At 38.1% G+C, this 20,945-nt stretch overlaps 1 protein-coding gene across 2 annotated transcripts in view; it reads right to left on the reverse strand.

Annotated features, from left to right (window-relative positions):
* Positions 1-303: 303 nt before the first annotated feature.
* tia1 (TIA1 cytotoxic granule-associated RNA binding protein) overlaps positions 304-20,945 on the reverse strand; it is a 29,302-nt gene continuing 8,660 nt past the window's right edge. For both annotated transcript variants that reach the window (XM_078429010.1, XM_078429011.1), the window contains exons 4-13: positions 19,502-19,556; positions 17,342-17,429; positions 9,377-9,452; positions 8,564-8,672; positions 8,152-8,247; positions 7,165-7,249; positions 5,157-5,280; positions 4,275-4,426; positions 3,527-3,646; positions 304-1,761 (exon numbers count right to left, since the gene is read on the reverse strand). In XM_078429010.1, the coding sequence (XP_078285136.1) occupies positions 1,686-1,761; positions 3,527-3,646; positions 4,275-4,426; positions 5,157-5,280; positions 7,165-7,249; positions 8,152-8,247; positions 8,564-8,672; positions 9,377-9,452; positions 17,342-17,429; positions 19,502-19,556 (981 nt within the window). In that variant the 3' untranslated portion in view covers positions 304-1,685. The remainder of the gene's footprint in view (positions 1,762-3,526; positions 3,647-4,274; positions 4,427-5,156; positions 5,281-7,164; positions 7,250-8,151; positions 8,248-8,563; positions 8,673-9,376; positions 9,453-17,341; positions 17,430-19,501; positions 19,557-20,945) is intronic.

The following is a 20,945-nucleotide window of genomic DNA, read 5'->3' on the forward strand; positions in this document are numbered from 1 at the left end:
TTGAGAGTAGGCTAAAGGTAACTGGAATGTCCCTGGATTGAAGGAGCTGTCTCTGTGAAAGGCACTACATTAATGCAGGCTGAAAGCAATCTCCTTTGAGTAATTACAACACAACTGTTGCTGTTGACTCGTGTGTAATGCACTTTGCTGTTATCAAGTGTCAATTTGCATTCACTTCTTATATCAAAGCCATGACCATTTTAGCTACAATCAAGTACGTTTGGATTATTAAAGATAGACATGATCAAATAGAGATCTATTGTAGCCGATAAACAGAATATGAACAGTTCAATACGATGGCCCAATGACCGTTTTATTTATTGACCATTAATAACTGCTACAGTTTTAATACCAACAAGGCCGTGCAGTTAACAAACCCAAATGCAAGTCAATTGGTCCTTCACAAACCTAGTTCATGTGATTTTTGCCTGGAATAGATATCCCCTGAGGTGAAGTTTTTATTTTAATGCTGATGCAGTTTAAACAGAAGAGAGACTTTATCCCTTTGTGGCCTGTTTAGCCTGCATTTATTCTCAACTTCGATCTGAAAACCCGTTTACCCATCTGCTGCTCACTCCACGGTGCCTGTAACTACATGTTAGTCTGTCACCCATTCCAATGATAACCAGGGAAGCTGCCAGACACAAATATTCTACAATTCTCACCACACCACACCCCTCCCAGAATACAGCATTAAATCTGCAAGAGGTGCAGACAAAAAATAAAGTCCCATCCCATGATCAGTACCACTTCTTGCACTCCTTGGCAGATGGGATCATTGCTAGTGGAGATAAATTTAGGGGGGGGGGGGGGGGGAGTGCGTGTGGGCCGAGGAAGGACCTAAAATGAGCACATGAAATTGAAAATTTTCTAACACCTTGGAAAGATCTCTGTTCGATTTGTTTCAACTGCTTCAACATTCAATGAACTTTTTAATACAGGTAAAGGCAAAAATAGTTAAAAGTTCCACATCAAAAATTTAACCAAATGAAAGCATAGGATTAACAGAAATTTGACTTTGTATTTTTCAAGTGCCAGCCCTTGTATGTTAACAAAATGAATACAGTTTCCAGCGCTTTCTAGATTAGGATTTTTAAAATAAAATGATTCAGCAGTTCTGTATGGTTAATCTGCAGTGTATCACACCACTCCAACAACAATTTACTTGAACTCCTGGGGCTGTGCCAACAAGCTTTGCATTTTGATAACTAAATGCTACATTAGAAAAAAACCTTGCAATTCCAACAGATTTTAAAAATCATTAACGCATTTAAATGTACATACAATTATTCTGGCAAAAATTTGCAAACATTTCATCTTGGGACATGTCACTGACGGCCCAGTTACTATTTTTGTCCAACCAATACACAGGCAAGTTGTTATGTGAACATATTTTAAAGAGGAAACATTTTCACATTTGATTTAATGCGGCAACCGCTTTGTATTCTACCGAAGAGGATCAGAATTACCAAATCCTGTATGTACACTGCACCAACCAGCCATGTACCAATTGATTTAATGACAAGTCAGTTGTCTCTAATTTAATGAATCAGAATGTTTACGTCAGTAGAATTGGCACAGCCTTTTTTGATCCAGAAGCCCAGGCAAACGTGACAGTCACATTAAGACGATATTGAAGAAAGCTTGAGGTTGGCAGTCTCTCAGTTTGGTGACTGCAGAAAATTTCAACTGGAAGGCCTTCCCGGACATTGTGCTGCCTGGGAGACAATAGGTGGAAAACACACATTTTCCCCCGGAAACCTAGGAAAGAGCATTTAAAAACCAATGTACAACCGATATGCAATAAAATACATTTACAGTACCTCTTATGCATATGCAGCCAATATTGCGAGCATAGTTGATCATTTACACTAGAATATACTACATTCTGAACACCCTCCGAAGAGACACGTCAAGAGATTTCATCTTTTTAAAACTACTTTTTTTTTTCTGAGGTGCTCCAAATAGTGACTTAGCCAAGAACAGACAAAACATATCAACTGTGGCAGATGGGCTTGTTGCATGGTGTGGGCATCCCTGCCCATGGAACAGAACCCACAACTACCAGGTTAAGAAGCCAGTGGTGCAATTGCCATACTGGCATATCACTGACAATATTTAAATTTTACCTCCCACCAAAACATTCCCCCCCCCCCTTCCCCTTCTCTCCCAATTTACTATTCATGTGCACAGGCTTTCATTTTGGGGGGAGATGCAGAACAAACTCCAGTAATAAAATGTAGCCTCAAGACACTGCAGCGACAACTGCCTGAACTGCAACACGCCAGTCGTCAAGCACGACAGTGAAATGATTCCAACCATCAGGCTCTTGAAATCATTAAAAACACACCAAGAGAAAACAAAAGTAGAATTGCCATGTGTTAACGGTGGAGATTGTGAATATTTTAATCACATGCAAATTGCATATTTTGGAGGGGGGGGGGGGTGGGAGAACAGGTAACAACCACATTTCTGAGTGCATCAGGATTTTCCTCGTCCTGGTACCCTGTGCACCAGCCACCTTCAATCAAACACAACTTGGCAGAAATGCTGCTAGTTTTGTTTTGTCACTGGCTGCAATATAAAAAAATATGAACGTGTTTTAATTTAAAAATGGAAACTCGTATTCAGATTTTGGAAGTGAGCCAATATGCTCGCCTTCACATCTGGAAATTTCAGTTTTAACCAACTCCTGAGGAAAATGCCATGCAGTGTCAAGTGTAACACTATGGTTATTTGCATTGTTGAGATCAGGGAACAATGTTCCCAGAAGATGAATGTTTCAGAGATATTAGAGCACCCCAAATCCAAGGCAATACCCAGAAGTGCTTTCGCTATCACATCACTATGTTTTGTACTTAGTTTCTTTAATCAAATTATTAAAACACTACTTCAAAATAACCAAAAGAACTCAGAAATAATAATCTTACTATAGTATTTCATTGCTTTAAACTATGCTGTGTACATGCTGAGAGCTCAAGGGACTCTACAATTTTTCATGTTCTGATGGATCATAATATCTTTGAACACCTCCTACATTTACAAAGTATGGCCTTGTACAATAAAAATGTGGAAAACATAGGATTTTTTAATTTTACCGTTTTGAAATCAAATTTGTGGAATGCAAAACTAAACTGCCCAGTGTCTGTATAGAAACACAGCATCTAATATTGTGCAATTTGTCTGCCTCATTTTATAAAAGCGGCAGCATTACTTAGAAATCCCTGCTTTTATGTATTCTCTCTAATGGCCATAGGAAATAGATTGTGATTTTTTTAAACACTTCAAAGAAAATTGGACACAAAATTGGCAGACATCCAGCATCTATAGACAGAAGCTTGGATGAGGCAGATTTCCATGATTTCTAAAAATGAATTACTTTCCTTTTAAAATAAATACAATGCAGTTGACATCTTTCATTGATCTGGCTTGGAAAAAAAATAATTAAGTAAACAAAGGCTTGACGTGTCCGCTGTGGCAGGAAACCACTGGCTATAGGTAGGAAGAGAGAGTCCTTTCTGCTCACTGGGTTTGGTAGCCTGCCATGCCAAATCCTGCTTGGTTGGTTATCACACTGGGACTTTGACCTTGTGGAGGCTGGACTCCGTAGTTAGCACCCATCCATGCAGCAGTGGACGGTGTCTGACTGCAAGACAAAAGGTGGAGACAAAGCACTGGAGTGAGGTAGCATTAAATAACCAGAGTTACACATTAAATAGAACCAAAACAGGACCACCAGCTCATCCAAAACTCAGTGCTAAGATAATGACATAGCTTGGATAAACTTTGGATACATTACAATCTTTTCTCATCCAAGACATTTTAATTAGTGAACAGCTGAGACCCCAATACAGACCTTATCCACAAAAAAACCTCAAACAGAATGGCAAATGGCTCATTCTGTTCATAGTTTTATGACAAAAATATTCTGATCTGTTTATTCTTTAGATTTCCCACCACACAATGCACGTAGCCAGTGTTCTAAAGGTCACCTTTGGCAAGCAGAAAAGTAGACTCCATAAAAAGACTGGGGCTCAGACAGATACCATTCTGTCATGCAGTAAACTGACGTTCCATCACCAAGTTAACGATCCTTTTTCTCAACAGGTAAACCGATTCCCACAAACCCTTCAATACAACTTGATCTGGCACATAATAATGGCACATTATCTCCAGAGATGCTGCCTGTCCCACTGAGTTACTCCAGCATTTTGTGTCTACCTGGCACACAATAATCTATTTCAACACAGAAGAAATAAAAAATGTTCTCTTACTCCATTCTGAATCCTTGTTGATTCCAGGTTTGCCCATAAACTCCATAAGGTGGCATTTGCCAGCCATTAGGCATATACTGCCCAAACTGTTGGGTGTTTCCATACCACTGGCCAAACTGGCTCCAAGGTTGAGGATAACCCATTTGATTTTGCTAAAACAAAGGCAAATAAAAGAGAGGAAGGGGTTGAGAAACATAGCAAGAATGTTTTTTTTGTCAAAACGTTCCAAAAACTACATTGTGTGTTTATAATACATTTTCTGGAACGTGCATTAGATTACACCACATTGCCAGATTTACCTTGACCAGTACACATTAACAACTTTTCAATTTTTTAATCCCCCCCCCCCAATATTATACATAATTTTAGTGAGCACTGCTTCTGTTCAAGTCAGTTCAGACTGTATCCCATCATATGCCACTGAACCAGACTTGGATAGCACAAGATGCTGTATGTCATGGATACAAAAAGGATGTTTATACTGAATAAACTTTATTACAGTAATTATGTACTTAATTTCTGTGTCTCCCTACCCGTACTTTTTCCTCCCATGATCTATTTCCAACACTCTTTTTGACATTTTCACCCCGCTCAGTTGAAACTCAAGTCTGTTTCAAGCAATTCAAGGCTGAAAAATTTGAACAATTAACTATTTGCCTCCGCCAGAATCACCCTTCTCACTGATCCATTCACATCTAAACGATGTTTTATCCAGCAATCTTCCACTAGTCAAAGTTAGAGTTAATGAACAAGATTATAATGCATTTTTAACCTGGTTTTACTGCTGTCATCCAAATTAGAAATATCCAAACTGATATGATTAGAGATTGTTTTCGGAAAAAATATTCAATGTCAGAGAGAAAAAGAATGATCTGAACTCACTTGTTGGAACTGTCCCATGCCATCGGGTGTTTCTTTGCCCCAGTAACATTTGACAATGTGCCCTTCTATGGTAGTTCCATTGACTGAGACGATCGCATGTGCAGCACTTTCATGTGATGAAAAACTAATGAAAGTAGAAACACCTTATATATCGACTTTCCATCTTCCAAGCGGCAGCTATTACAATTCAGATTTTTTTAGATTTTAGATTTAGAGATACAGCGCAGAAATAGGCCCTTCGGCCCACCCGGTCTGCGCCGCCCAGCGATCCCCGCACAATAACACTATCCTACACCCACTAAGGACAATTTTTACATTTGCCCAGCCAATTAACCTACATATCTGTACGTCTTTGGAGTGTGGGAGGAAACCGACAATCTCGGAGAAAACCCACGCAGGTCTCGGGGAGAACGTAAACTCTGTACAGACGGCGCCCGTAGTCAGGATCGAACCTGAGTCTCCAGCGCTGCATTCGCTGTAAGGCAGCAACTCTACCGCTGTGCCACCGTGCCGCACGTTTTACTCAGAGGACAAATGGAGCCAGCTGAATGCTGATGGGAATCAGTCTTTGGAACAGATTATAAATCTAACATTTATTTTCTCTGTGTAACAAATCAATGCTGAAAGGCAGTCCACTTAATTTCAAGTAGGAAAGAACTGCAGATGCTGGTTTAAATCGAAGGTAGACACAAAATGTAAATTGAGAAATTCCTTCTCTCCCGAGATGCTGCCTGTCCCACTGAGTTACTCCAGTATTTTGTGTCTACCTTCCACTTAATTTTAAAATGTAAATCCACACAGTCCACATGTATGAATTGTTAAATTAACTTAAGTCTGCCATTGCTGGTCATAAAATGTAGACAAATCACTTGCTAAAACGACAATAAATTTGAAAGTCCTCGAGCAGTATGAAAATCTTGATTTAAAACTTTCCACTTGATTTCCAGCGGACCGTCATATTTATCAATTATAATTTGTATAATTTTAATGTATTAAATGTTTCAATTAATCACTAATGAGATTAGTAAGTGTCTTGCAAATGTGGGATCAGCATTGTTTAAACTGCATTTGCTACAGGGGTTTTGGATCGTTACTGCACTTGTGTCAATAGTATAGTGGACAATGGAGGACCAGGTATGGGGGGACCACCATGAGGGGGGAGAACAAAGGAGCTGCCTCCAAAAGAAGTACTTTGTAACTTTGTCAGTGCCATATGTGGCAACTATTTGCGTACATTGGGTATGCTGGCAAAGAATTTCACTGTGCCTTGTCACGTATGACAATAAAGTATTCCATTCCATATTCAAGCAGAGCACCATGGCAAAGAAAAATGTTTCTCATTTGAAAATAATTCTAGTTACGAGCCAAATATTAAATTGGATAATTATGCACCATAAACATCCCTGCTAAAGCATTAGTTGCCATATTCATATTTAATTTACATGTTATTCACAAAGTGCTGGAGTAACTCAGCAGGTCGGGCAGCATCTCGGGAGAGAAGGAATGGGTGACGTTTCGGGTCGAGACCCTTCTTCAGACTGATCAGTCTGAAGAAGGGTCTCGACCCGAAACGTCACCCATTCCTTCTCTCCCGAGATGCTGCCCGACCTGCTGAGTTACTCCAGCACTTTGTGAATAAATACCATCGATTTGTACCAGCATCTGCAGTTATTTTCTTATATATAATTTACATGTTGGTTTATTAAATTTTATGCACTGGGCTTAAGATTGTAAATTAAACAATCAAATTTCTTACGGGTCCCAACCCAAAATGTCACGTATCCATGTGGTCCAGGAATGCTGCCTGACCCTCTAAGTTACTCCAGCACTGTCCTTTTTTGTAAGCCATCACTTGCAGCTCTTTTGTTTCCACAATCCAATTTTCTCACTCTTCGAGTTCTGATAAAGGGTCATCGACAGTGCTGTTTGTCTCCAAATATGTAGCGTGATCTGATGAATATTTCGAGCAGTTTGTTCTTAATTGTGAATATTCAAGGCCTGCACATACCGTACAAATGAATATCCTTTCTCAGGAAACACTCTGATTTCCATGATTTGTCCAAAGGGCGAAAATGTCTGGCGCATGAGTTGCTCTAAAATAGAAAAATATTTTGAAGCAAGGTTTGAGAGATATCTTCAACATCCACGATTTACTGGATATTCTATGCATTAGAAATGCTTACCACGCCAACCAGAATACAGGCTATCTTAAATTATGCTGCTTTTGTAGGTTTATAGAAAGTAGTTTATATACATACATTGCTATTTATGCAATTTGTTAAAACAGAATAGTCACAGTGCTCCATTTGGATTCAATGTTGAATATGGAAATTTATTCAAGGAAGATTGGATATTTATTACATGAGCGGATTGCAAATTCAAATGTTACTGTCAAACTACTGTCTACAGCTGTCATAAAAAAAGAAACAGTTGACAGACTGAGTAACTATTGAACGTTTTTAAAGGGGGCCACTACGAATTCCCATACCGATCTCCGTCCTGGGCCTCCTCCACTGCCAGGGTGAGGACACACACAAACTGGAAGAACAGCATCTCGTATTCTGTTTAGGTAGCTTACAATCCAATGGTATGAATATTGAATTCTTAACTTTCAAAGTAAACCCTCCCTCCTCGCCTTTCTTTCCAATGCCCCCATCACCCAGTTCCTTTCCCCTCTTCCATCTCCACCTTCTGCTATCTCCCACTCTTCCCTTGCCTGGATCCCCTATATTCTCTACCTCCACACTCTGCAGCATGTCCCTGTAATCATAACTATTCCACATCCATTTATATCTGATTGTGCAGTCAATTCATGTAGCTCACTGTGACGATTTGTACGATTTTTCACACAATGCCTTCAAGTTTGCCCGATTGATCATCTTAGCAATACTTGATGGTATGACTCGATGTGTCTCTCCCCTATCGCTCGATACTCTGCCCCTGCCTTACAGATTCCTGCCTTTTGTATGCATGTATTCCAGATATTAGGTATTACCCGTCAGTCCAACGGCGATGCCACCACAATAAACAGTGCAGTTGCTGGGACTGGATTGATTGACAACTTCTTCATAGGACAGCTGTTTGGTATTTGCTGTAAAAGGGAAACTTGCATGTTAAAATAAATGTCAGTCACAGCCACCAAGACATGTTTTCATCCATTTCTCCAATTATCACAAAATAAGTCTTCAAAACGACAATTTTAATTTCACATGTTTTGTCATGACGTTTTACAATTCAAGAACTGTTTTGAACAAAACTCCACAGCTTCCCAGATACCAACTGAGTGAAGCTGCTCATCAGGCCCATCATACTATTTGATATTTTTGAACAGATTTCATTACAAAGTATATTTATGCTGTTAAAACACGTGAAATTCTATATCTCAATAAACTGCTTTCTTCACTTACGTTCTGATGTAGTCTTTGGTGCCGGAGGCTTGCGAGTTGCCCAATTTGTTCGGATCTGCCTTCCTCCAAGCCACTGCCCACCCATCTGCTGAATGGCATTCTCAGCATCCTGACATAAAATGGAAACAAGCCCTCAGAAATGGATGAAACAATCAAAGTACAGTATTTACCAACAAAAATGAAGAAAGGTGATGTTTTTTTTAGCATTGGGCATCAGCAAACATTTCCAGTAAATATGACGAGGGTCTGCCCCTACAGTTCCTTCATGTCCTTGCACTGTGTAGCAATGCTCATCCAAAACAGACCCATTTGCCCAATACATGTCTCGTTCAATGGACATCACAAGCTCATAAGTGATAGTAGAATTACACCATTTGGCCCATCGAGGCTACTCCCCCATTCAATCATGGCTGATTTATCTCTCCCTCCTAACACCATTCTCCTGCCTTCTCCCCATAACCTCTGACAAGTGTACTAATCGAAAAATCATCAGTCCTTTCTTCATTTAGGAAATTATTCTTTCACTACTTTGATTACACAATACGCGCACATTGGAAGGAACACAAAATATAAAACAGTTAGGGTGACATTGAGAGGCGAAAACTGCAATAGATATGGCAGAACCATCAGTGTTGTCCAAAAATATTAAAAGGTCTGCCAAAGGAGGCCAAACATGCAAAGTCTTTACAACAGTTATGAGCTATCCAGGTTTGGTTTTTTTCTTAGTCGTGGAATTTGTGAAAGCATTAATCAGCTGACAAATTAACTACTTTCATAACAGCAGAATTGTACCAAATATAAATGTTCTCTTACCCACTTATTATAGAAGGATACAAAACCATACCCTTTGGATTTTCCTGTCGCCAAATCTTTGACCACTCTAGCATCACTGAAAATATAAATAAGGCATAATAAACAAATACATTTCTTGCTGGAATAAGTTTACTGTAGAGAATAAAAGACAGGAACCACACACACAATGCTTGTCAAGACATCACATCTCACCTTTGATAAAGGGACCACTTAATGCAAGACACCATATTCTACAAAGCACTTTCCTTCCTCTCCATTATAAAATGTACTACATCTTCAACTGCTAGTTTACTATATCTTGATCTGCTAATTCAGTTACAACAGCATTGTTAACTATAACGTGGTAAACATGCAAACTGTGACTGCGCTGGCTAACATACTTACAGGCGTTTTTTTTGTTTTTAAAGCTATTCAAATAGTTTGTAAGTTCATTCATTGTAAAAAAAAAGCTAACTGCCTGCTCGGCATGGTCAAAGCAGCCATTCCTAGTTGAATAAGTCACCAGGCCAAATCAAAGAAAAAAAGTTTAGATTGAACAATGAATTGAATGGCTTTCCTTAACCATGCACAATACAAAGTACTTGTTGCCAACAAGTTTTCTACCTATTCTTAAAAATACAGTATATGAAATAGAAAAAAAACTAGAAAAATAAAAAATAGGAATTAAAAGGCATACATCGCCTGTTAACAATTCTTTTAGTTTCTCGGTAGGGTGAATTCGTTACCCCCTTTTTGGACTGTGGGCAGCTGTAAATTTTGAGAAATTGAGATTTTCAGAAACGGTTGCAAAATTCAGAGAAAACTAATAAGATACTGTATTTCCAAAATTGTTAACAGAACTACGCAGACTAGAATAAATATATGAAAAGTGCATTATATACAGACAGGATCAGATCGCTAAAGAATCGATCATGAACTATTTTAAGTAAAATTGAGAAAAAAAAACAAAGTCAATTATCTGTTTACAAAGACAAAAGGAAATAAGAAAACTACAACTGAGTGAACGGTTATCCACTGTGACAGTCCCTTGTGTTAGCCATAGAAATCCTGTCCATTCTTCAGAAATATTCTGTAAAATAACCAGAGCCCTATTATTTGAAATAGATTAAGAACCCATCTATGGTGTATCTTCTTTTGCCCCAATTATTGGTAATTATGTGAATGTCCAGGTAAAATGTTTCTCAGGTGATTTGTTAACTCAAATAATTTTATAAATATGCTTTTCAAAAAAATCTATTGCTAGTATGAATAAATTGCTTTTTTTACCTTCAGTTGTGAATGCTTTGGGAACATCTATGACATGCTTCTGTATAAAATGCATTTGGAGTCCATGTTTAACGTGAGATTACCATGCAACCGCACGTGAAAATACCAACTCTGTGTGGATCAAGAGTAGAGGACACAAACTGCCTGTGAGGAGGTTTTGTTTAATCTTGTACGAGTACTGCTCCATCACTTTAAATCTAATATCTGGCTTGATTTTGTTGGCCCACATAGACTGGATTTTACCGTACATCCAAAGTAGCCTCAATACTATCATTAGCACCAATATTTTATTTAAGAAAAATGAAGCTGTGAAGTAATGACCAAGTTGTGTTTAAAGTAATCCGTTTTTAAACTATGGTTTAACTTGGGAAAACAATGAAATTTCATATTAAAATTAATTCCAGGTTCTAATGCCACACAGCCCCCATGCCAAAGAGATGCATGGTTGGTCGACTCCCAGCTGCACAGCGTCACTCAACCCATCTCAATTAAAGGCATTTTCCAGTGGCACAGGGTTTTTTTCCCATTCAAACCTTCTCACTTCAGCATATCACCACCAACCATCTTTCTAAGCTCAGTTTAGAAACTTACCACTGTTGTTTATTTGATGACAGAATCCCTACATGGAGGTGCCAAATCCACTTTCCCACCCATAAAACTACTTTGCAACAGTTACTGACTTGTGTTAATTTGCTGGCTTTACAAATCACCATTATTTTATATCATAGCCCCTTTGTTTTGTCGTTATCGGTGGTGCAGGAGCGTAGTTTTTGTCTATAACCCATCTTAACAATATAACCTGCTTGATAACTTTTATCTATCAACATCAAGAGCTGATGCCTTCAATGCCTTCAAGAAGCTAAAAATAACCAACGACAACATTAGCAACAGTACTTTTTGCTACTACCTGACCACATCCATGTAGGCCAACAAATAACACCTTCAAGCTCAAATGGATGAATGTTTGACATTATAAAACTCAGATTGAAGCCAAGACTGTAATGCTGCACTAGATGTTAATATAGTATTAAAAAATAATCAATAACCTGTACCTTCTACATGGAACAGACGGGCAGCATTCTGCAAACACACTGAAGTGAAGGACAACGAGAGGAATGCATTAAAATTCCTAGAGCCCTTTGAGTATTGGAAGGTTATTTCAACCATCAAATTACACACCCTTCGCGAGAACACCTTCAAAACATTCAATACAAACATACAGATTATTTTTCCACTTCAATGCAGAAATGCTTCTGCAGTCTTCCAAAGGAAAGAAGAGTTAGTTTAATATTTGAAGTTAAGGTAAGTTATGTGAGAAAGCTAAATGATCCCCTCTCAAAACAAATCTGGAAAAGATGCCAATTTATTTTGTGCCTTGCACAACATGCTTTGCTTCACTACTTAGAACATTTAAGACATTCTATTATTTGAGTACACTGAACACAGAAGATTGCAAAGTTCTGCAGTGAAGATAGTCTCCACATTGTGTAGTACCAATTATACACAATCAAAAGGTGACATACCCCATGGAGATTTAAGTACCAAACATCTCTTAAATGTCTGGATCACTGCAACTCAACAAAATGCCAATGACCCAGCCACAGCTGCGATATTTTACAATCACAAAACCTAAACCAAATAATTAAATAGAAGTGGTTTCAATGGTGGGTGAATGCTATCATTGAGATAAATACACTTCCAATTACATGAAGTGGGGTAGGATATCATGATATTTGAACCCAGTTATGTTTTTAAAAAAATGATCACACAGGATTTTCTTTAAGCTTGAAACTCCTGTATGATGAATTTGAAATAAACCCAGAGACACAAAACAGTACAAAAAAATGTAAACATTACACTTTTAAGTTAAAGAATGTACATAAGAGCCTGCCTTTCCAAAACACAACACTGGCTTATAATGCTGACAACTGTTTGAAGGTTCTGTAAGAAAGCTCGGACTTGCAAAAGCTGAAGATCAACAGCACATTTATCAAATACCATTCCCTCTATCCAAGGAAAGAGTTTGGAGAATTAATATAGCGAAGGGCGTGAATCCATGCCCAAGCTATTGCTCACACTTGGCACGTACCAGAGGGGCACTGGGAACTAGATATCCACTCAGACACAATCGCCTCATTGTGCAGATGGAAAAGGCTCTTCAAGGATCCTTTGAAGAGGGATGTGAAGATGTGCTATTCTCTTCCTGAAGGAAAACGTGATGACTATAACATTCACTCTGTCATATTTTCCTCCCGCCGAAAAGTAGATATTTGTGTCCTATCAAACATCGAGTCTGTGCCATATTTGGAATACCTTTCTTTGTGTTCTCTGCAAACAATTCTGTTTTGTTCTTCAGATGTACAACAGTGATGATGGGTGTCCTGAAGAGGCCATCCACAGGCTTCAGTAACCTCACTAAGTGGCACTAAATTGTGGTAACTCAAATTTCACTGTATCTTAATTGGTACATGTGATAAAAACTGACCTTGAAACCTATACCTGTCAGCAAGCCATTACCGGCCACCCCCATTAGCTTCAGGTTGGTGCAGTCTGCGGGTCAACAAAGCAAGCAAAAAGGAGGAAACATCCACTTCACACCTTCGACATTCAGCTAGAACCCAGGCAATTTCCCTTTGCTAGAAGGGTGACTAGGGGGAGACCAGGTCTCCTTAAGTATCAGCACAGGAATCTGTACAATACCACAGGAATTGAGTGAAGTCTTAAATTAATATTCGCCCGGATTTACTGTGCAGATGGATGTGGAAGATGCTGAGTTCAGGGAGAGAACAGCGATATCTTGGAGCCTGTCAATGTCACGCAGGTGGTGTTGGAGGTAGTGAAGGCGTAAATATGGATACATTTTCGACTATCCTAAAATAATATGGTAGGCAGATTGGGGGCCCTAATAGAGATTTTTGGAACTTCATTAATCACAAGTGAAGTACTGGATAGGGGAGGTGACTGGAAGGGCAGCACATGGCAGTAGAGTTGATGTCTTGCAGCGCCAGAGACCTGGGTTCGAACCTGACTATGGGTGCTGTCTGTACGGAGTTTGTACGTTCTCCCTGTGACTGCATGGGTTTTCTCCAGGTACTCTGGTTTCCTCCCACATCCAAAAGATGTGCAGGTTTGTAGTTTAATTGGCCAATGTAAATTATCCCTGGTGTGTGTAGGATAGAAGTAGTGTATAGTAGATCGCTGGTAGGCGCGGACTCGGTGGGATGAAGTGCCTGTTTCCATGCTGTATCTCTAAACTAAACACATGGGATCCAGGGTGAGGCATTAGCTCAGGTACCTGAATGAGCAAGGCACAGAACTATATGAAATACCTTACATTAGCTGACCTTATTGCCCCAATACCAGGATCAGCCTGCACTACTAAAATCTATCTGCCTACGGATTCCACATCACATTTAGACCACAGGTTTCTGAGGAGGAGTGAAGCAGATAACGCCAATTTTATCTCCATCATTACTGAGACTTCTATATGGTGGCGTTAGATCAGAAAATATCAATCACCATGGATGGAAAGCAAGTACTACCTAAGCAAAACCTTTGTCATTTGAATTATACTGCCTCGAACGTGACAATGTTCTCACTGCACCAAGTCTAGGTTAATTTATTATATTTTCATTGCTAAAGCGTTCATTCATATAGACAAGCACATAAAATTGAACATTGGGTGTCAATGTTTCTCATAGAAAATGATATTCTAACCTGTCACAAGCTATTACCAAGGCAGTTAAATAGCTTACGAAAAATTGCCAAGAAACACAGAAATTGAGTTGTGACGCATGTTGAGTATAAATGGAAGTGAACTATTTGTACTTACCCGAACAGAAAACTTGAAAACAAAAAGCTTAGAAGAATATAGCAAAGTAACAGGTACAGAATTACATTAAACAAGAAAAATGTTACTTAAAGGGAAACAAATAAATAGAACAAACCCGTAAAAGAATTAAATGTCAATAGTTCTGTTCAAAACTTAAGACTTTCCATATAAACAAAATTTACTATGGTAGGCGGTATTTCCCCAAGATAAAAACAGTCTTTTTATGGTAGAGATTTCTTAAACCAGTGATCATTTGAAATGTATTTTCTAACTTATGATGAGAGCTAGAGAAATCACTTCATGTTGACTTAACTACAAGTTATCAAAGGCAGCTGTGTTACCAAGCCACAAACTGTTCCCAGCAGGTACCCATGACTTTGAAGAATACTCAGACAAAGGTTCTTTTCATTTTAATGCTTAATTAATTATAATTTTAAAAAGCCACCTTGATTGGTAAATTTAGTTGGCTCCTCGATAGAAAAGAAACATACTGGTCTGATTGCAGGTAGAACTCACATCTTTCAGAAATTCCAAGATTTTCCAACACATTTTATAGCTAATAAAATACTTCTTGAAGGTAGACACAAAATGCTGGAGTAACTCAGCGGGACAGGCAGCATCTCTGGAGAGAAGGAATGGGCATACTTTTTGATCTTTATTGTAATGTAATAAAACACAGTAGTCAATTTGCTTATTGTAATGTCGCTCAAAACAGCACATAAATAAATGACCAGATCATCTATTTTAGTGATGTTGTTTCAATAATAAGTATTATCTAGAAAACCAAGAGACTCTCCAAGTTTCTTTAAAAGAAAACCACAGAATCTTTTCTAAACATCTGAAAGGACAGGGAACTATGAAAGTTGTGTTAAATGGATCAGAACATATCACCATTTAAAATGTGATTGATAATACCAGAATGGAACTTTCATCACCTGGTGGACTCATAATGCAACTCCAGAAATGGGGAATTACATCAAACACAGATCTTGGATTTTCAATTTAACATTCCAAAACATTCTAACACATTTAACTATCTAGTACTTTCATAAATAGAAATGTACGATCTCTTCAAGAAGTAAATCCACGTACCAGAAGCCCTGGCCATTTGATTATTTTTTACATAACCAAATGTCCAACTTTGAATCAAGTCATGTGGTGAGTGTAAAATCCAGTGAATTGCATTGATTGCCAAATTCCAAAGTTATGTACAGTACGCACTGATCAAAGAATCTAAAAGCACAGAAATGTTTTAATTTTTACAAAACAAAAATATCCAAGGTGAACGTTCCCTTTTGTCCTGAAATAGACAAAATTACAAATATTACAGTTTAAGAAAAAATGGTCTTTGAAATTAAATTTCCTCTTCTCCGCACATCTTACAGTAGTGACCTCTGTCGTTCTCCTTTCCTGTGACAAATATAACCCAGTAAAACAGCTGATAAATGATTCTTCAGGCATTTTGCTTGTTACCTAAAGTGATCCTGCATGTTTTTGCAAAATAAATAATAGCCCAAAATCTTTTTACTTCCCTGAGGAACAGGATAACTTATAACCAAAATCAACAACTCATTACAGGGTGCTGGCCTATGGTATCCTAGCAGTCCTGGCCTTTGAAGTTAGTCAAAGTTTAAAATGTTGAAATCTTATCAAGCAACTTGAAACTCCCCAATAAAAAGGAAAATAAAATTTTAAGAAATTGAAATCGATTACTCCAGATGTCAGAATATTTTTAACAACTTTAATTTAAAAAAGAATCAAGCTGCTATTCAACAGGTAACCATCAGTACAAAACTCTGCACAAAACATCAAAAAGCAAAGATTTTAAATCTTTCAGTATATGTAAAATTACCATTATGGTAAAAAGGGACCACAAACCTTTGAAAGTGTTAAAGTTTCTGTGTCCCTCTGTTTACTTTGGAACAAACTATGCAACTCAGATTCAGTAATGAACAGCTGGTGATACCTGATGCAAAGAGCAATCATTTAAGCCACTGTTTCTTCAAGTCAGACATCTTAACTTACTTCATTTATTTAAACCAGTCTGGTTTACCCAAATTCTCAGAACTAATTCACATAAACAGTCACAAAATAAATATTAGAAATCACTCCACCAAACTGAAAGCGAGAGAAAATTAACTCTGTTGCATTTAAATAGGAAGAAGTTTACAGATCCTGCTTTACAGAACTATTTACAGTATGAACACCTCTTTCATGTAGGTGGCAAAGCCTGCAATATCCTCACGTTCCACTTGCAAGTGGATGCTTGTATTCCACATTATTTCAAAGCCATCTGATGATAGCTTATATACACTGAATTTTCACATTAGCAACTCTGATAGCAATAACATGTAACAAAGTTAAGGGGATAAGGTAGATCTCTATAATATTTTTTTTAAACTCAAGCCTGCTGCTTTAAGTCCCAGTTTAAAAAAAAAAAAATTTCACTACAAAACAGCAATCAACGTAGCGTGCACATGTTTAAATATGAAATACTGCATAAAGATGTCTTTTAAAATGAAGAAACCAATTACCTGCACAAAACTACATTTTGCTGCTGCATTAAACACATTGAAATTGCAAGTATTTAATATGATGCAAAGTGTTTCATGAAAGTGACTCAAAAGAAAGCTTATATAAATATTTTTTTCTGATTAAGCCCTTATTCTGTACTTTAAAATAATCAATCCACTGGAATCAATGATGTAATTACATCCAGGTTATCTTTAAGGGGCTCTTGAGCTAAATAGTAGATGCCATTGTATTATAACCCAGACTGAAAAATTGAATCAAAGACTAAATGCAGAGTATGTGATTTATCTGTTTAAAACCAAACAATGTAAAATTTCCCACCAAGCTATACTTACGATATTCTTCCAAATGGTGCAAATGCTGCTTTTATATCTTCTGTGGTAATTTCTGGACTCAAGTCGCCAACAAATACGTGGAAATGATCTGTTGAGTAGATGAAAGCTGATTTTCAATTCAGGGAAAAAAGATAAACCTGTTCCACAGCAGGTTTAACAGTATTTCAACTGTATGAGAAATATCGGCTAACAGACCAATGTATTTTACGCATTCTATCTGTTTGCTTTGAAAATATTCAAACTACTAGATACTGAAAGTTTGAGCTACAAAAAAAAAAAGGGGGTTTGTTAATTGTGGACAGCAAATCGGTAACAGCAGAATGTGGTTCCTTTATTTTGGAGATTAAACTGGCCAAACTCAACGCATTCAAAGGAAGATTTGAAAATTAACATCTTAAATGATCGCTTACTCATTGGCTCCGAATCTGTGAGAATCAAGTTATCATTTTCTGAAACCATCTTACTCAAGAGTGAACTTTAGGATGCTGCTGAACACCAATGTAACAGCAGATGGCTCATATAATTAACAATTACTTTGTAGACTAGTAACAATCCAAAGATACTTTTCCTTTTAAATGTTATATAGGGTGCATTGCGCTGATAAAGTATGGTATCTATTGGTCTATGGCTCAAATTCTAAAAGTATACACAAAAAAATGACGTTGTACATTTGTGTTAAAATTGTAGATTATAACATTTATAATCAATAGATCTTAAGAGTATTTTACACATCCATTTAATTCTAAAAAATTAAGTCTCCATGCTTTTTTGAAATCAGGCAACAGAGTAGAATAGTTGAGATTCCTGTCTAGGAACTGGTACTGGAACCTGGAAGGCAGCAAATGGTACCTGGAAGGTGGCAACAATAAGACATAAAATCCAATCCATTTTAGATTTGTATGATAAATGTAAAAATAAATCATGCAATATAAAGCTTCTTAACATGACACAGAGACTTTGGAAAATATAGTAAATGTTGATGGTTTATCTTGAAACCACAAAATACTAATTCAGGAAGGAACCATTGAAGTTCCAGTACTTTTCTCACGCTACCTTATTTAACACAAACTAAATTTATGGCTTTTCATGTCAATTATGTTAATTGCTTAAAATGATTTACTTTTCAGATGCCTAAGCAATTGTGGGAATGACAGAAAGCTGTCGTTCCCACATTCCCACCACTCACATCTATGCGGTTGCACGGTGACTTGGACAGGTTGTGTGAGTGGGCGGATGCATGGCAGATGCAGTTTAATGTGGATAAGTGTGAGGTTATCCACTTTGGTGGTAAGAACAGGAAGGCAGTATTATCTGAATGGTGTCAAGTTAGGAAAAGGGGACGTACAACGAGATCTGGGTGTCCTAGTGCATCAGTCACTGAAAGGAAGCATGCAGGTACAGCAGGCAGTGAAGAAAGCCAATGGAATGTTGGCCTTCATAACAAGAGGAGTTGAGTATAGGAGCAAAGAGGTCCTTCTGCAGTTCTGCAGTGAGACCGCACCTGGAGTACTGTGTGCAGTTTTAGTCTCCAAATATGAGGAAGGATATTGTTGCTATTGAGGGCTTGCAGCGTAGGTTTACTAGGTTAATTCCCGGAATGGCGGGACTGTCATATGTTGAAAGACTGGAGCGACTAGGCTTGTATACACTGGAATTTAGAAGGATAAGAGGAGATCTTATCGAAACGTATAAGATTATTAAGGGGTTGGACACGTTAGGGGCAGGAAACATGTTCCCAATGTTGGGGGAGTCCAGCACAAGGGGCCACAGTTTTTCAGTCAGAGTTGTGAATCTGTGGAATTCTCTGCCTCAGAAGGCAGTGGAGGCCAATTCTCTAAATGCATTCAAGAGAGAGATAGATAGAGCTCTTAAGGATAGCGGAGCCAGGGGGTATGGGGAGAAGGCAGGAACGGGGTACTGATTGAGAATGAACAGCCATGATCACATTGAATGGCGGTTTGGCTCGAAGGGCCGAATGGCCTCCTCCTGCACCTATTGTCTATTGTCTAAAGCTGATTAATTACACAAATGAATACTTCACCAAAACCTGAAAGAACAGGATGTGCTATAAAAAAAAGGAAAGCTGCAAACCTCCCTCTGCTTTGCAGTATTTTGCTAGAGACTATTTGAAATGGAGAAAGATATTAATCCAATACTTACTACTTGTGTCTTTCTTCTGACTACTTGGAGTTGTTGCCCAGTTCACTTTAACTTCCTGCAAGTGATTTCATAGAGATGGGAAAATAGGTTAGCCAGTTTCAATTATTAAAGTATTGATACGCCAGCAAAATATAAGTCTGCACTCATTCTACATATCTACTACGGTTGGATATTTACAGAATAATTCTAACATTGAACTTCCAACCCTTGACATTTCTTTCCAAAATAACAGTTTTCACTTAAATCCAACCATCCAACTACCATGGATTTTCTGCAAAGCCTCTTTTGGAGATATAAGAGCAGCTAACCTGGAATATTCCGAAAAGCTGAAGCAATTGGATTGTTAGAATAATAAATTATAAAATAAGTGAAACAAACAAGTGCATATATAAAGTGGTGATCTTTCCTTTACATAATTAGCACTTTTTGTGAAGAGGGGTTTGATATGTCAATAGAAACTTGTGATGGCAACCATTCCAGATAATTTTACTTGAAAATTATTGAAAAAGCACAATTGCATGACAGATGATGGAAACATAGTGTCGAGAGTCCAGCACGCAGAATATATGGGCAGTACCAATTCCTCGGCAGACTGATCATATTCTTAGGCAGACCCTCAGGATGAGCATGACTTGTTTCCATTGTAGTTCTGAGATGGCTGATGTCAATGTGGGGCAGGAGATGCTTAAAGGGAGGAATATGGGTAATTGGAGAGGTGATGCAATCCATAGGTCATTTGCATTGGCCTCTGTGTTCCCTACGAGTGGATAAGGATGCCTGCTGCCCTGGTCATTCCCTTTCGTCTCCTCTATCCCCCAGTTATCAGATTCCTGACCCAATCATTGCTTTCACACCCCCTTCCTCGAGGTACTGCCATATACTCTTACTCCTAACACTACCGCATTTGTTTATTCCATTATTGTACTTTAATATTTACTAAGCACTACTTTGGATTGCACCATTTTGCTGTTTTGCATTCCTCCTATTTATTATTATTTTTTTCATTCCTATCTGCTTTTTATTCTGCAAGCGCAAAATGAACAAGGTATTTCCTTTGTACCCTGGTGTATACGACACTATTGTATTTGCCTCCATCATCACCCTGGCAGAGCATTCCAGGCATCCACCAACCTCTTAAAAATAAAACTTGCATCATACATCTCCTTTAAACTTTTCGCTCTCACCTTAAACCTATGCCCTCTAGTCTTTAACATTTCCCCCTTGGAAAAAGGTTCTGACCATCTACCCTATCTATGCCTCATAATTTTATATACTTCTATCAGGTTTCCCCCCAGCTTCTGACTCTCTAGCGAAAACAATCCAAGTTTGTCCAATTACTCCTTGTTGTTAACACCCTCTAATCCAAGCAGCATTCTGGTAAACCTCTCCTGAACCCTTGCCTAAACCTCCACATCCTTCCTGTAATAGTGAGATCAGAACTGCG

This window comes from Rhinoraja longicauda, chromosome 36 (assembly GCF_053455715.1).
Source record: "Rhinoraja longicauda isolate Sanriku21f chromosome 36, sRhiLon1.1, whole genome shotgun sequence".
Taxonomy (NCBI): Eukaryota; Metazoa; Chordata; class Chondrichthyes; order Rajiformes; family Arhynchobatidae; genus Rhinoraja; species Rhinoraja longicauda.